General features: G+C 39.4%; 1 protein-coding gene across 1 annotated transcript in view; it reads left to right on the top strand.

Annotated features, from left to right (window-relative positions):
* The window catches only part of CadN (neural cadherin), a 1,574,690-nt gene that overhangs the window by 1,477,510 nt on the left and 80,295 nt on the right, over positions 1–16,885 (top strand). The window contains exon 19 of the mRNA XM_071591874.1: positions 11,440–11,577. Within this exon, the coding sequence (XP_071447975.1) occupies positions 11,440–11,577 (138 nt within the window). The remainder of the gene's footprint in view (positions 1–11,439; positions 11,578–16,885) is intronic.

The following is a 16,885-nucleotide window of genomic DNA, read 5'->3' as shown; positions in this document are numbered from 1 at the left end:
TATTTGCAAAAGTCTAGCTGGATGTTGTATTGTTTTCCAAAAAATCCTTCTGATTTCCGTTTTATCTAAAGCTCTACGAGAGTATAAGGTAATTTTTCTCAAAATTCGTTACGGCATGCATGCTATATACGAGGGCTGTCAAGAAAGTAACTTACGTTTCGGCCAAGTGTGGGTATGGTTAGAGTCACCATCTTGGTGTCTAAACGTTCCTACACTCAGTACGCATTCTGCTGTGGTAATGTGCAAGCTTTAATTCTTCCACTTAGCTCACTGCGAACCGTTACAATAGATAATCCCGCAAGTTGTCAGCGTAACTACCTTCAAATTGCACCGCGTATCATAGTCAGTTGATTTTAGACGCATCCTTAAGCGAACAAGACACTCGGATTCTGCTTTTTGCAATGAATCAATAGGTTTATTAGATAAATAAGTCACCCTAACAGGATGAGGAAGAATGGTATGGTTTTATTATAGCAAGGGATTGAAAGGAAAACAATCTCCTTCATCTTTCAACCCTCTTGTGCCGTGGAGCACAAAAGATATCGCATCAATTTCGCGGCAAAATCGAATTGCTGCGTAGTGGTTTTGTGGAAAATAAACGCCCTATTGGGTTTGCGTGGAAGAGGCGGAGGAGAGGAAGAGGGAGACGTAAGGGAGGAGTGGAGTGAAATAAGAATTCTTCCTCTCTTGGAAGCGCGCGAGAGACAGGGGCGTTGAATGTCTGTGCATCATTTAAATTAACCGCTGAGAGGGAAAGAAAGGGGTGGAGGAGTTTTAAGGAGATAGCGGCGAAAGGCAAGAGAAAAATTGAAAGCGATGGGGAAATTTCTGACTAGAAAGCTTGGTAGAGCGAGATATTAAAAGCCGCCTCTTGGGTGGAGGATGTATAGGTGCGTGGAAACTATGGTGCAAGAAGAGGTGGAGACTGGGGGAAATTACCGTGGGAAGGTTATGATGCCTACAAGGAGGAAAGAAATTGAGGGAAAATTTTACCAGGTTATTTGTAGATGAAGGCATGTGTGGGAGAGTGGAATCTTGCAGAGAAGTAAACGAAGAGACAGGGACAGCGAACTTTGAGGTCGTATTTTGTGGATGATGGGTTTTGGTTTATCCTGTAATTAGATTACACTGATATTATACATATATACGGGGTTTTCCCCAGAATACATTTTTTGAAAGCAGCTCTTTATTTTTTAAGCATATATGAAGTGCGTATGCACTGACAATTTCTACCTAAGGTAAGAGGATCGTTTAGTTCTCCACGTGCAATGATTTCTCATTAATGACAATGCTTTCTGTTCTACTTAGATGAATGTATGTTATGTATTTATATTAAATTCCATTTTTGCCAAATCTTTCGAAACACTTCACTGCTGCTGCAAACACTTCGGTGAATTTTACTTTCTGTAGATATCTATTCTGACCGATCATTGCTTTCACATAACGATTTGAAATCTTTACTGCTGCGTGGATGTAATTAACTAGGTCCTCAATTAGCTTCTCATTGCGGTTCGACTTAGACTTAAACAGTAATTAAGTTCAGCATTATCACCAGCGAGTACCTCACGTTATGAATTGCTTGAGAGAAAACAGTGTGATTACAAATTTTCCTCAATATGTCAATTCGTGCGAGAGATAAACTAAATTTCAAGAAATACTAGGTCAGGAGCGGTGATAAACGGCTGATAAATTTGCAGCAGCACTCCGAAGAATTTCAGCAAAAACTAAGCATATAACGAATTAATCAAATGTTTAGAAAAAGATTTGATCCGTTAAGAATAGGAATTATTCTCCTTGAAATAAAGAAATTTCGTCAGGGGAGGTTAGTTGATTTTCATGGATAAAGGGTTTTTCTTCGCTTGACAGAAGTTTTCCGTGAAGGTATTCAATCGGCGTCTAGTTTTGACCCCTTTTTCATCGAAAAGGAATTACCGACTCAGTACCTTTTTTTATTCAATTCTATTAAGTTATTCATTGGCTTTTCGAAAACTTGGTTTGATTTTATTTTTTGGCTCGTCATCCTAGGGAGAAGCATAAGTTTCTTCATGGTTGAAAAATAAGAACCAAAGGTAACATGATGTAAAATTCTTGTGGATCTTGTGTGATTGGACTAGCAAAATAAAATCCGTTTATATTTCGCCACAAAATACTTGGAAACGAAATTTTAACCATGGCACGAGTAGAAATTCAGCAACCGACGGAGGAGCTAAAATAAAAGTTTACCTTAAGTGATCTTTATGGACTCAAGTTTCCGTTGACCCAAAATTCGGCCTCTTAGACTTGGGGGAAACTGTCGGGAGACGCGAACGCAAGGGGAAACGGAAGCAATATAGCAGCGACGGTACTGGGGAAGTGGAAGAAAAAAATTTCAATTTCCTCTCGTTGCGTTTAAGCAAAGACGGGCTTGCCCCGAAGAACTTTCTTAGCGTATTCTACCCTCACGCGAATAGCGTCTAGCAGGAAGAGACAGATCCTCTTAAACCTTGTACCTCCGTCTCCTATTCCAAACTTCTCTCTCTCTCTCCTTTCATTCTCTCTCCCACCCATGTCCTGGGTTCCACGACCGTCCACGAGCATTCCGCCTCTCCTCTTCTCACCCTTCCCCCCTTCCCTTTGTCTTTGCTCTCTCCCTCTTCGGAAATTTCCCGTCTGCTCCCGCAAAAACTTCTATATCCTCCGGGTGTTAATCTCTCATTTGATGCGAGCATTTAAATCATTCACTCTCTGGGATTTTGGCTCGGGAGCGTGTTTCGCGTAGTCCCTGCAGAATTGTACTCGCCCATTATACCCAATCCACATCCATTGCAAATGTAGAGTGCCTAATCTTTTATGCCCAGTCAAATTCATCATTTAGGGTAGCAAATATATACCATACTGTTAAATGCAAATAGGGACTTTTAGGTAAATGAAACGGGCCAATTTATGTGCTTTGTAAAGCGATGAGTCCATGCGCGCAAGCATTGAAAAATGAATTGAGTGTGCGAAAATTTCAAACTGATCTACACCAATGGTTTTCAATGCATATCCGAGCAAGCTTCTCATATGAAGGAGGTACTTTCATTTAGGCACAAAATATGTGACCTATATTCATCTGGAGTGCTCACCTTGTTACAAAAGCGGTGGTGTGCTTATAGATTTCCTTCCGTCTCTTAGGAACCGAAGAATAGGAGTTAACTTCGCAGGCTCTACTCAGTTCAATCGTGCAATCAAAACAGACAACTTCAGCAGCATTATGAAAACTAGTTTGGCTGCTCGTTCCATTAAATGACAGCGTAAATGGGGAGATGAGATCTTTAGACCTTAAGCATAGGTTACCGTTCTGTGGTCTAGCGCCCCACCTGGGATTTTTCTTTTAGCGTGATTATACAGTGTGTATTTGAATATAACTCTTTGAAGAGCTTCATTACTGCTTATAGGTCTCCTATGCAGTTAAATCTGTGTTTAATGATTCAACCATAAACTAGTTCGAAAGAGAGAGAGCTAAATACAAATGTTTTAGCTGCCGTCATGAAAGGAGAATCGGAGATCCGATCATCCGATATTTACATCACTTCGGTGCCTGCTTGGAGGCTAATCATTTCAGTTGCTGTTGACCTCGTAATTTTGTAACTCAGTGTACAGGCGTGAATAAACCTTCGGACAGCGAGTGAAAATCAAATGATGGAATTTTCAGGTGTTTCGTTGGCGAACGATATTTCCGTCATGATAACTTTAGAAGCAGATATCTCCATTCTTTTGAATTTCCATTGCGTTCATTGGCATTAGTAGACAACAATTTTGCTAATATTCCAATCAGCGAAACTCTCATCTACTGAACCCAACTCACGCGGTGAAAACCCGAAAGAAGCGACGCAGCGCTTAGGAAACCTGCGAAACAGTGAAACAACCGAAACAGGTTTGAGTAATTTCAAGGGAATCAATGAGAATTCCTTAGACCTCTTAATGGTATGCCGTACAAATTATCCATATGTATATATAGTAATTGGCTTCCTGCTTGCTTTAGCCAACTTATTCCTCCAACTTTCGTTCCTCCAGCACTTTTATGAATCTCCCCGATAGTGGTTTTAAGGAGAACGTACCCTAATGTTATGGTCATCGACTAGAAAGTAACTCGTTCGTCTCTTGTGTCTAATTTATGTTTATGCTGTGAGATTTACATTTAATATGAACAGGTGCTAGCGAGTTGATTGCCCTAATGACAGCATTAGAAAGGCATTAAGGGATATTGACCCAATATTTTCACTGGGAGAATATATTGCTTTTATAGAATCCTATTGAATTTTCCCAATAATTAACCGAAGGGAGAAATTGATGGTGTATTTGATATATCAAAAGTTTATGTTATTCTAACGTTGATACAATATTGTGGTAAATTACTCGCATCTTGCGGTATATTTGTTTTTATGTGTTTGAACATTTAATTGAGAGTACGAAGGAAATTGGAAATTGTATAGCATTGAACCGCTATCAATTCAAGATATAAGAAGAAAAATGAGCATATGTCAGTACAAGCTGTATTCATCGCAAATTATCCTGACCACATTTAAAGAAGTTTCAATTGCAATTAAATTAAAGTTGTGAAAATGCAAAGCTATCTGATTACGGAGGGCCAAGGGATTATTATATTACCGTCTTTCTTGGTCGGTATTAATTTTTCAAACTGCTAAAGAGGTGAGTGAAACATTTATTCCTGGGTTCATCCCGCGTGAAATACTCAGAAGAACTCACGACAAAGAAGGACTCAAAAAACATCAAAAAAGAAGATCATGCCACAATCCGCCCAAACTGTCGGATTACACTGAGATTAAATGTTTCAATCTTCTATAGTTTCCTAATCCGGTGATTTTGAATTCTCTTTTATGACAACTATTAGAACGCGCAATTCAAATTGTATTTCTTCTATATTATATATTTGTATGTACACTACTGCTTGGTCTATTATCGGTTGTGTCTGTAAAAGTTTGGCTAATTATGAAGAAGTTACAGACGGGTGAAACCATGCTTAAATTCGTGAAAAAAGTAATACTATATTTAACTATGTTTATTTTCAAGCATGCCATTTTTGTGATCAGTTTGAATAATACACGATTTTTCTCCCTCATTCTAAAACATTTAGTCTTTTGTCAAACTTGAATCTGCTGTGAATTAACTTGCTTATATACTTTAATATATCCTATTAAATATGTGTAATGATGAAGTTTTTATGAATCAAATTTTACCAGCGCAGCCACTTATAAGCAGGGCTATATGTAAAACTACAGTTAAATTAAAAAATAATGAGGTTTTGTTATGTCGTACTTGATTTGATTATTTGAAACATAAGAGTGTTCGCTCGGCTCCAAAATCCTCGGAACTAGTTTCCTCTCCACATTTAAGTTTTTTCAAAACGCTTCAGTTCCTCACTTAAGTCTCTCTGAGGTGCTTGACCCATCGCCCAATGATGGAGTGAGGTTTCTCAAGTAATGGAAAAGTAAAAGACTCGCAGAAATTTTTAACGACGTGAAAACCTTTTATGCCGTGGAAAACTCCTACCTTGAACCTCTCTTAATCCCATAACTCGGCAGCCTTCGTTTGTTTTACGATTTTCTTTAATATCCCCTTATCGGTGAATCCCTTTCTCAGGAGGTGGTCACGTTTCCTTCGAATCAAACAAGCGAAGTTGAACAAGTAGAAGTAACAAGTGTAGAAGAAAGAGACGTAGGAGGAAAAAATCTCTGAGTTTTTTACGTGCTGGAATATAAATATTTCTCGCATTAAGAGGAGAAATAATCTTCGTATTCCCATGCTGCCTCGTCTATCAGGTATCAAAAACCATGAATCAAGTGACGAAGGTCTATAAAATAAAAGATTTGAGAATACCAATTTGAATAGCCCAAAAACTTTCCGAAAGAGAACGAGCAATAGAGTTCTGTGGATTTGAGGCAGTTCAATAAGTCTCCGTGCCCTATGATTACCAAATCCATTGCACTACGAATTTAGCGAGTCATAGAAAATCCCGCCCATGGCTGTGAACCAGTTCTTTTGGCAATTTAAAATTTTTAAATCTTAAATTATAATTATTTGGTCGCATTCAGACTGATAGGATACGTGAATGTATCCCAATTGATCACGAAGTCATATTGATGCAAGGGCTGGTGAATGAAAATTCCAAAACTCTGGCCAAGAATGCGAAGATTTTCATCAATGATGGTAGGTTTAAAAGTAGCCTCACTGCTCGTCGTATCTTCAGAGGCTGGGCAACGATCGAATTGATTTTCTGTTGGTCTGACAAATAGGAGAGATGGAAGCATATGCTGCAAAGGAAAGTATCCTGCAAGTTTGACCAATAGGCATCTAAATCCAATGGGACATTAGGAATAAAGGACCTAGTGGTTTTACGATGGAGCTGTGAACAGGCAAACATTATGTGGATTAACTTGATTTGTAGGGAGATGAAGTGGAAGGGATCAAATGATAGCTGTAAGGGTGCAGGATATATGGGGAGGATTGAGGGTGTTGAGATATTGAGAAGCCATCAAATGACACAGAAATATTAGAGAAAAAAGTGACAGGTTAAGGGAGAGAGCTGAGCTAGATTTAGGCTGCGGTATAATTATTCATGGTAAAGATTGAATGAATTTAAATTACCATTTTTCATTCAAGGCATTTGTACCAATGCCCATGTTTCCCATTCACTAAAAACTTAAAAAGGTTGTTAACCGCCTGAGCATTCTGCTTTTTTCAACCATGTTTCGTTAACACCCGTCCCTATGCATGTTTTCATACGACACGACACAAAGTCTAATGGGTTTTCGAATGCTCGGAGCCCCAGGTCCATTTTCATTTCTGCTAATCTTGGATCAATATGAAGCATTCTTATAAAATAATTCATCAAATTTCCAATGTTGAAAAATTTCTGTTCCATGTCATTTCCAAGCTCTCACTGAAATGTAGCCCTGTTTCCTGTCTCCCTTAGCAACTTGGTGACTTAGTAGAAAGTGGTATAGGGAAAATTAAGGAGCGGAGAGAAAAAAGAATAGTTTTGCCCGCACTTCCTCGTTAAATAGAAAACTTATATGTCGGGAAGAGGAACTGTAGTTCGAGAAGATAAGGAAGCGGAAGTCCGGGTTTGTTCTTATCCAGTAAATCTCGGGAAATATTGGGGTTAGATTGCGGGATGGCATCGGCGGGGCGAAGCATGGGAGGGAAGAGGGGAGCGCTCTGGTGGACAAGGAGCGGAAAGGCGGAAGGAGGTGAGGTAGCAAGGTAGAGAGATGGGCGGGTTGATTCTGCCCCACCTCGCCGACACTGGACAAACAAACCCCCTAAACCTGAAACCCATCGCTCCCACCCTCGCTCCAGTTCTTTTATACCGCCCGCCTTCCCGCTCTGAGTGGAGAGGGAATGTTGTTTTCCTTGGGTCTCTTTATATACCCAACTCTTTTATTTTAAACTGCGTCCCCACCACTCTTTCCCCCCGCTTCCCTCCGCCTCTTCAACGTCCCCTCTTCTCAACCCCGGCCAGTCCCTTTCCGTTCCCCAATCATCCCTCCATCCCTCTGCAACCGCCCCCCTCTTCCGATTCGCCCTCGTGTTTGCTCCGCCCCGCAGAACTTTCCGAAAATCCTCTCTTCCAGTCCGTCCGTCCGTCCCACTCCAAGAGTCGAGGATTCCCTGCGCCATTTTTTATGACCTCCATTCTTTCCCTGCACTCTTCCCTCGTGCTCTTTTTGCTACGCGGTATCATCTCCCACTCTAAGCTCTTTTCCGTCATCGTGGTTATTTTGACTTCAATACCTTTGGCTCTCTCGGCCTTGATATTCGACGCTATACTATCCATGGGAACTTATTTTATTTTCATAAGCGATAGTTACATTTCATGAGGCAATTGTAAACATCAAGAGTGGCAAACCTCTCAGTCGAAAGCTACATTTCCTTTAGGGCCTTCTACTGAGTTTCTCGGCGTGAATTTTCCCGATATGTTCCCTAATGTAAAAGTTTCTTTTACTTCACTTCGGGTACTTTTTTTCGCTAGAATCTATGATAGCATTTTTAATCAGATGGAACTTGCAAATCCTGAGTGATGATCTCAATATAGTCCCGTGCCTCAAAAAGTGAGTTTATTTTCTAGAATGTGGTACCTGAATTATTAAATCCTTGTTTCCCTGCATATTTATGTTTATGACTTGCTACTCATTTGGGTATTCATTGTATTTGGCACGAAGAATTTGTTTTTCCTGTACCTCCCACACATATTTGTTTTCTTGCTCACTGGCGAAATGATTAATCGTGCTTTTAATTTCAATTTATGCTCTCAGGGAGATGTCTTTTATAAAAGGCTGAACAGCTCCCTCCGAATATGCTGTGCTGCTTCTTTTTCCTTCCGGCTTCGTTTGCTCATCTCTCCGCGTTCTATCCACCCCTCGCTTGTCAGATCCCTTTGTCGTAATTTTCAGCCCATAATCGTTCCCTCCCGAACACTCTCCGAATATCTCGTTCCACTCGTAATGTTTTTCATTCTTCCTCGTTTATGTCCCTTCTTCTTTATTTCCCTCACTCGCACCCCCCCCCCCACTTCAATGCATCCAACTGCCACTCGTCACTCCATTCAGTATCCCACAAGATCGAGATAGAAATGAACGTTCGGAATCTCCTCCACTGCCCACCCTTCACAAACAATATTCGCCCTCGTCTCGCCTTCCACTTCGCCCGCCAGACTCGCCATGCTCCTCCCCCTCAGCGACTCGATATCTGGAACGTTTGCGCTAGCGATGAACGGGGAAAGTCTTTATGTATATTTTTTTTACCCCTTTACGGACTCATATCAACACACTCCACACATCTCCCCTTCTCAGTGTTTTCTCCCGCAGGTCTCCGAAAAAAAATTTATTTCCTCTCCTTGAGAGACGTTTGCAGTAGGCCGGCTCCCCTATATGCCGCAGAAAGTTTTTGGCCTTCGTTTCTCTGGCCATGGGGAATTTTCTCAAGGAACATGTAGTCACTTTTTTATATCTGACGCTTTCCCTTACTTTTACTTTCTTCAAGTTCCCCCGCCTACCGCTCAAATTATGCGCGGGCCAAACATTGTGCCATCGTCAATATTGAACTTCGGTTTTTTTGAAAGGGATGTATAGCATTATATCACGCCTAGGGGCCCTTTTATTTCTTATATTCTATCCGTAGCGTTTAGCTAAAAGGTAGGGTTTCAATATCCCAAGATTCTGTTCCCTCTCGTGTACGCCATATTTTATTTATGTCATCCCATTTGGAATTCACATTTTTCACGAATTTCTGTGTGTCATAGTGGCAATATAACATAACCGTTAAGTGTACTGGAAAAACTGATGTAATTACCCATTAAGCTGAAATATTATTCAAACGTCATTCTTCGAGATTAAAAAGTTTAATAAATGTTTTTTAAAGTATTTATGGTAGATGAAGCAATATACAGGCTTAGAGTATGAAATTGACTGGATCTTTAGTGTAAATTTCATGAAAGGAATCACATGGAGGAATTTATGTCTATTTTCTGCGTGTTCAGCTGATGGAAGGAAAGTACAATGACCTTATTGCAACAAGTTATTCACGGTTGTATTTTTAAAAAACTGGGGTGATATGCAGCTTCTTGAGTAGGCATTGTTCTGAGCTAATTGGACTTTGTATGGGTTGAACACGAGTTTTCTGTCTGAAGAAAGGTTTTGTTTAAATGCACAGAAAAGATCTTCTGGATTATAAGTCTCTAAAAAAAGTTCGGAAGGAAAAGCATACCGTCTGTAAGAGTAATTAGTAACGGGAAGCAAAATAGGAATTTGAAAAAATATCCTGTTGCCATTTCGACTAGAATCGATGGAGATAGAATCAAGAAATCTATTCAAAGAGTCGAAAAATTCTTCAGCGATCGTAATTCTTCCCTTTTATTCCGTAGAATTGCTGCAACGTTTCTCTTCTTCCGGTTCTGTGACGATAATCAAGTGCTGGAAAGATTTTTTTATGAAATTCGAATGCGTCAATGAAAGCTTTTCATATCTACTCTCGAAAATTTTTTCGTCATTTACTGTTGACTTTAAGTGGGTAAGATGAGATTCAATATCGCCATTATTCTCGATTCATAAGGACACACCGTGAATCTGAGCAGTCGATACTTAAGGAGAAACACGAGTGTCACTTATTTTTTCAGTTTAGACTCTTTTCCCAATCCACTCGTGACGAAATCATTTCTCATCGTAATGATGGATCCCTTTGCTTATGAGGAAGACGACTCTCGAGAAGAAATAAAAGGGAGTTGCAGAGCTCTTCGCTTCCGAAAATCCATTCGGGAGCGAAGTACACGAAAATATAAAAAAAAGGTATGCCAAGATGTACGCAGCTCAGCTCTGACATCCTGAGAATGTGGATTTTTTCATCTTTTCGTGCTTTTTTTTCCTAAGCGGACGAAAAATAATAGGTTTGCATGGAAATGTCTTCGTTTTATCCAGCTCTTGCGAGTTAATATTTTGCCATTACTCTCACGAATCACTTGTTCAATCGCGTTCCTTTGTGATAAGCTGTGGATGTGTCGTTGCTGAAGTTGAATAATTCCCAGGTAGGCAAAGTACTTCAATTCGATGACGAGAGGAAATCAAGTGCCCAAGCTATGCTTGTCCTACGCGAAGTGAATATCTTTTTCCAATTCGTTCAAGAACTAATAGTTGTAAGCTCTGTGAAAAATGATGATGATGATGATCTACAGTCACTGAATGCCTTTCCATCCGGTACTATCCCGCCAAATCACTATTTTTGGAGGGATGCAATTTCTACATTATAATAGCAGTTGAATGAAAAATAAAATGAAGCTCCTCAGAGAGTCAGCAATTTCTTTCCTTCAAAAGAGGTTTTTCCTAAAATGTTTTATCATAATAGCCTTAAGCTTCCATCGGTGAATTGAACTGAGCCTAACAGTTGAATATTTAGCATTCATTTGTAAACATGGTCTTTCAAAATAGATTTCTAACTTGGTTATCATATCGTCGATCCCCCAGGTACTGTATTATTGTTTAGATTTTAAGGCAATATTTTGCAGTTAATAACTTCCAAAATATTAAATATTTAAACTATCTCTTGTTGCGAGTGACATTTTTTTTATATCCTTGTCACTCTGCCATGCTTGTTTTTGATGTATTTGAAAGCTATTAATTTCTAATCAAAGTAAAAGCAAGAAAAGCAAATATCATTACATTTACAATCAACAATGAAAGTAAAGCTGGCATATTAATATTATGAGTAAAACAAAACAAATTTTAATGCTATCATTTTCATTGCATTGGCTTTTATAAATTATTATTACAGATATTATTTGATATTATGTTCTCGTACTATATGTTTACTAATTTTCTTTTTTTCTTTCCCATAACCATTCCTGCCCCGTTACCATCTTGCCATGGTATACAATCCTCTTTCTTATTTGCGCTTGACGAACAACAGGTCACAGCAACTGACGGCGACAAGGACAGACCTCAGAATATTGTGTACTTCTTAACGGGTCAAGGAATCGATCCAGACAACCCGGCAAACAGCAAATTCGACATCAACCGAACGACAGGAGAGATATTTGTACTAAAGGTAAGGATTTATTTATTCTATTTACTCCAGCATATTCCATTCTGCATTTCGTCTCGTCTAATTTCCTATAAACACAATGAGAATATTTTTTTCATTCGGAAAGTTCTCTTGAGTGGTGCAATTTACTCATTTTACTAGAAATTTCACAATAATCAATTTATTCATCGGCAAAGTATTAATTTTTTCCTCAGATCTGAAACACAGCTTAAATTTTTAAATAATATGAGTATTTTTGTTAAATAGAATATCGCTGATAAATTTCTACTAGAATGTTTCCTTTACTCTTGTTAACGGATGTGTTTTGAGCATAGATTAGTATTTATTAGACATTTTTTGAACGGAGCACTGACCAATGATTCCAATCAGTCAGCTGGAGCACTTATGGGTAATGTGTTTCAGTCCGAAGGCTTCGGGTGACGTTCAACGGCGATATATTAAGTCGGTGAATAATGGGAGACGTTGAAGTATCATTGATGTTCCCGTTAGGCTTGCCGCATGTGGCACTATTCATCATTATGTATTATATTTTAGCCATTTGTGTTGTCACGCGCAGCAGCCGGCAGGTGGTCCCTACATTTTAGCATCTGAAAGTATATTATGATCATATTTCAAGATTTCATTTCCCGGAGATTTCTTATTAAAAAGTGATCCCAACTTTCTCCTGCAAATTTATCTCTCTCCAAGTGTCATAAACAACGAGGAAACGAATGTTCCATCTGGAACAGCATGTGTAATGGTATGTTATTCGTGTGGAGAACCAATATTCCAATTTCTCGGTTTGTTTGGATAGAAATTTAGACAAACTGTTTTTTTCTAGGCCCGTCATCGTTATTTCTACCCGCATCGTGGAATAAATAGCCCCCTGCCGACGGCACTGTTCCCCTGAATTCGTGCCATGCGGGAAATAAGTAGTTTTGTTCCGCCATTTCAAGGCAACTTCGCGCAGTTCGCCCCCCCTCCCTACTCAACATCCTACCCCTCCTCTGCACTGTCACCACTCCATTCCCCAACCTCTTTTTCCTTCGGTGGATTTATGCTCGAAATATAGTGTTTTGTTTCGCCCCCGGGCTGCGTCCCCGGACCTAAATCACGCCGACTTCCCGGCCGCGCAGGCGTCCTCCGTCAAACTAGACCAAAAGTTGGCCTCCTCCTCTGGCCTCCCATTTTTATCAGCGGCTTCCTTCCACTGCCATCACCTCACCTCGGCTCCTTACTCACTTTTCCCTCTTGCTTGCTATGTGTGTACACATTGGGTGTATATGTATGCGGACATGCGTGCGTCTCTCGCGTGCCCATTTCACTCTCGGAAAACTATATTCTCCCGGCTGTCTCTCGCTTTCCCTGAAAGCTTCCACGGACTCCGGGGGAAAAAGGGAAAGGGTCGCTTTTGAATTTTCAGCCGGGCGCGGTGAAGATCCGCCTGAAAAGTGAAATAAACCCGGCGATAAGGCCACTGATAATCCATGACAGTTGGCTTTCACGAAGCTTCTATTCTGGACGCCGGTCGTTATATTTATGGCGCATTTTATGATATGAAATACAGCGTTGGATTTAAAAGAATAAGTTTAAAAATATGCTTTTTCTGATGCATCAACTATGCGTTGAAAAATGAAAAAGCTTTCAAAGTGAGACCTCTTATCGTAACTCGTTTGGTGGTTGTATTATTCAAATCTCGTCGTTATAATATATTGGCTTGCTTGTTTATCATTTATCAGATTATTAGCAGACTATGGTTACCCTGAAAACATCGGCCACATTTATAACCGCAGGATTTCTTTTTACAAAATTTAAAGCTTACACACTTGAATGGATAGTGGAGTTCGCACTCATCTAAATATATGTGCATAAGCTTGTTGACGTATTTTTTTATGGACTTTTTCTTTTTTTTATTTTTCTTCTGCTTTGAATTCTCAGAAGGTTTTTGTATTATATTGAGCGCTGGATTTCAATACTTGGAAAACTATCTTCGCCCTTCATTTCTGCGCAGTCTTATTCCACGATGAGAGCAAGGCTAGTATTATTACGCCCATAATTTCATCCAAAACGAATGGCCTATTTAATTTTTTTAAACAGTTTTGACTAATTATAGTATTTTTGTTGAAATATTCCAAGTGAATTGATGCACCAGAAGTGAAGTGATGATCTCGAAAAGCCGGTTTTATCGCGATCACTTTGGCCATAGGAATCTCATAATGCGTTATACTCACCTTGCAAGATGAGAGGTGAGAGCAAAAAAAACAATTATTCTTAAGGAAAGCATAGCCTTTCCATCACCTACCTATGTACTACCTTTGTCGGATGGCTTTTTCCTTGATCATATATTTATTCTTTGTGAATCGATTATATGAATCTTCGGGAGACAGGATCTCGGCCATCAAAGTATCGATCGGAAATCTATTACGAAACATTATATTCCAGAACGTTCTCCAGTTCTAGAATTCCAATACGTTCTCTTGTTTATCAAAAGCAATTAAGCTTTATCTTTAAATTTTCATTACGGCCTAGTGTAATAATCAGTTTGTAGTTTTTATAGATATAGGTAAAGGGATTCACTACATGTATCTTTTAAATGATGCTATTGCGTTATCATAAAGATTATTTGCAGGAAAAAGCAAATTTTCAGAATTTAGTGCTCAGATTTTGAACTATAAATGAATAGCAAATACATTTTTTAAAGTGCTTGATTCTCAATAATCCTCATCACTATCGATTTTTAACTAATTGTGTTTACTTAAGGCGTTTTTCTGTAGTTTTGTCATTAGAATTAACCTCACTCACATCACAATTATTAGAACACACTTTAAGCACTGAATTGTGAAACATGCTTGGAACTCTGAGACATTTAGCACCATGGATGGAGTGGAAATGAAAACCACTGTCATAGAATCAAGCTGTTATTAGAGGATCCAACACCGTGTTTACAACTATCATCGCCAAAGAATAACAGTGTAAATACTATCACGATTATTAATTTTTACTATTACTTCTGAAATGAAATTATTGGTCCATTTCCTGTCTAAAGGACAGATTGTTTAATTGTTTTTGGATTATCTTTATGGCGAAAATTAAACACGTTTGAACTTGGCATTTACAGCCAACTTTGAGGTTCTCTCACTCTGTTTTTTATGAAAGCAAGAACGGTGAGTGCGGGCTCAAGGTAGAGGGAAATATTGCAGCCGTGGACAAGTGTTTTCCAAGTTTTACCAGTTCCCTTTCGTCAAAACTTGAATTTTTGCTCGAGCTTTCCGACATGCGCTTTTAAAACTCATTTCTCGCGATTTAAAGCTCATTGTCGTAAACACATTCCCCTCTCCCTTCCCACCGAGTCTTATCTCCCTTGCTGCACTATCCCATCTCACCTGCCTGTGCTCCACCCAAGCCATTTCTTTCTCCCATCCTCCTGAGTTTCTTGGCCTCCGTCAATGATGAAGTTGGGGGCTCTGTTTACCGTCAAGTTCATATACCGCCCGCTCTTCTCTCCCACCGCGTAATTAAACGGGTAGTGACGGGGGAGTGGCTTGGATGTGGGAAAGAGAAGTGGGGTGGGAATGCGGTGAATGTTTCCAAGGGGGGGGGGTTGTGCGGATGGAATGGGTGCGTGAATAAGCGAATAATAAATGTACTGCTCCGGAAGAGATGAAGCGAAAGTAGGAAGAGATGAGACGCTGAAAGGAATAATTATAAGTAAGAAAGACCTGACGCGATGATCTCATGGAGTCGAAAAAATTCTGATACAGTCCAACCTTTTACGTAGTGAGACGGAAATGGAGGATCATGTATCACTAATATGCTCTAAGCGTATGTTTTTACATTCCAAATTTTCTTGGGGGTTTGAGAATCATTTTAATTTTTCGATTAATGGTTTTTGTACTTTTTCTACTTTTTGATAAGCTTCTTTTAAAAAACTATGAATTAATTCTTCGTTTGCGCCTCCCATTGGAGCTGCTAATAAGCATTACATACAATAAAACCGCTGATTACGAGTATGTAATAATTGATATATTGAGTTGTTGCGCGGTGGAAATTACTCATACTACTTTGGATGTTTAATCATAATTTATGATCTGACCAAAATACAATAATAATTAATGCCCATCTCTAATATCTATTCATAATTAAAACAATAACTGTAGCAACTCTTGTTTATTAAGTCTATACTCATGATGTGTATGCTGTCTTCGGAAAGATATCTTAAGGTTTGGGTAATAGAAGCTAATTAAAGAGAGCACCAGCGGTGCAAAATTGGTAAAATGTTTGCTCACGCGGGATTCAAATTGGAGCTTGATATTTTTAAAATTTAGGACTTAACCGCCACAGTTGGTAAGGTAACTTTAAACCTTTTTTTTCAATGGAAAAATATGAGCAAGTTTCTGCAGCAATGACATTACAAGAGAGCTAAACCTATACCATATGAATTTTTAGTTTTTGGGTCAAAGTCCTCCATCGTATTTCATTTCAAGCCGCCATACTTATTGCAAGCCTTTGTGTCAGAACGCTGGACTCGAAAAAGAAAAAAATATCTCTCCATCACTTTTTCCAGCTATCGAAGTCGCACAATGCCCTGCCAAATTTAAATAAGCTTTTCCAAATCGATAAATCCACGTCAAGCCGAGATGCTTTTTTCATCTGTATTTTTAAAAGGCACCCTAGCCTCTCACTCTCGAACGGATAAATAAATAAATGATGGAGTGATAAAAGGATTGTCATGGGAACTCGTCTCACGCAGCGACGGAAAGAGTGGGCTCTGACGGCGGGAGAGGGTAATGCGTCTGAATGAGTTGGTTACGGCTGAAAGTGAGCTTTTCATTTCTTTAATTGACGTTAAGCTTCCAAAAGTTGTTTCTGGCGCTCTTGTTGCTACGACCAACGAACTGTCTCTCAATTACATCACCCGTTTAGACGTGGCGTTGAACCTTTTGAAGGGAGCACCAGTTGTGCGAAATTGATAGATTGTTTGCCCACACAGGATTCGAATTGGAGCTTGATATTTCTAAACTCAGGATTTACCCACCCTTCTCTCCTCTTTCCACTTCTGCTCGGCGGAAGCAAGTCGAACAACGAGGTGGCAGCTGTGGCTCTGATTGATGAGCAAATGAATGGTGTAACTATCCAGCGGCCCATGTAAGAACTAAAGGAAAAAAAGGACCGATCGGATACAACTGGGCAAAGGAGCGATCAAGTAAAAAGTTACCTGTTTTCCAAGGCATTTTCACTTGTTGTGTCAAATATGTTATTTATAATTTTTAAGCCACACATTTATTTTTTCCTCGCACAGTTAATCTACAGAAATTACGGACTCTAAGATCTA

The sequence above is a fragment of the Hetaerina americana genome, unplaced genomic scaffold (genome assembly GCF_022747635.1).
Source record: "Hetaerina americana unplaced genomic scaffold, ioHetAmer1.1.p SCAF_5, whole genome shotgun sequence".
NCBI lineage: Eukaryota > Metazoa > Arthropoda > Insecta > Odonata > Calopterygidae > Hetaerina > Hetaerina americana.
This window is presented reverse-complemented; position numbering and strand designations above follow the sequence as displayed.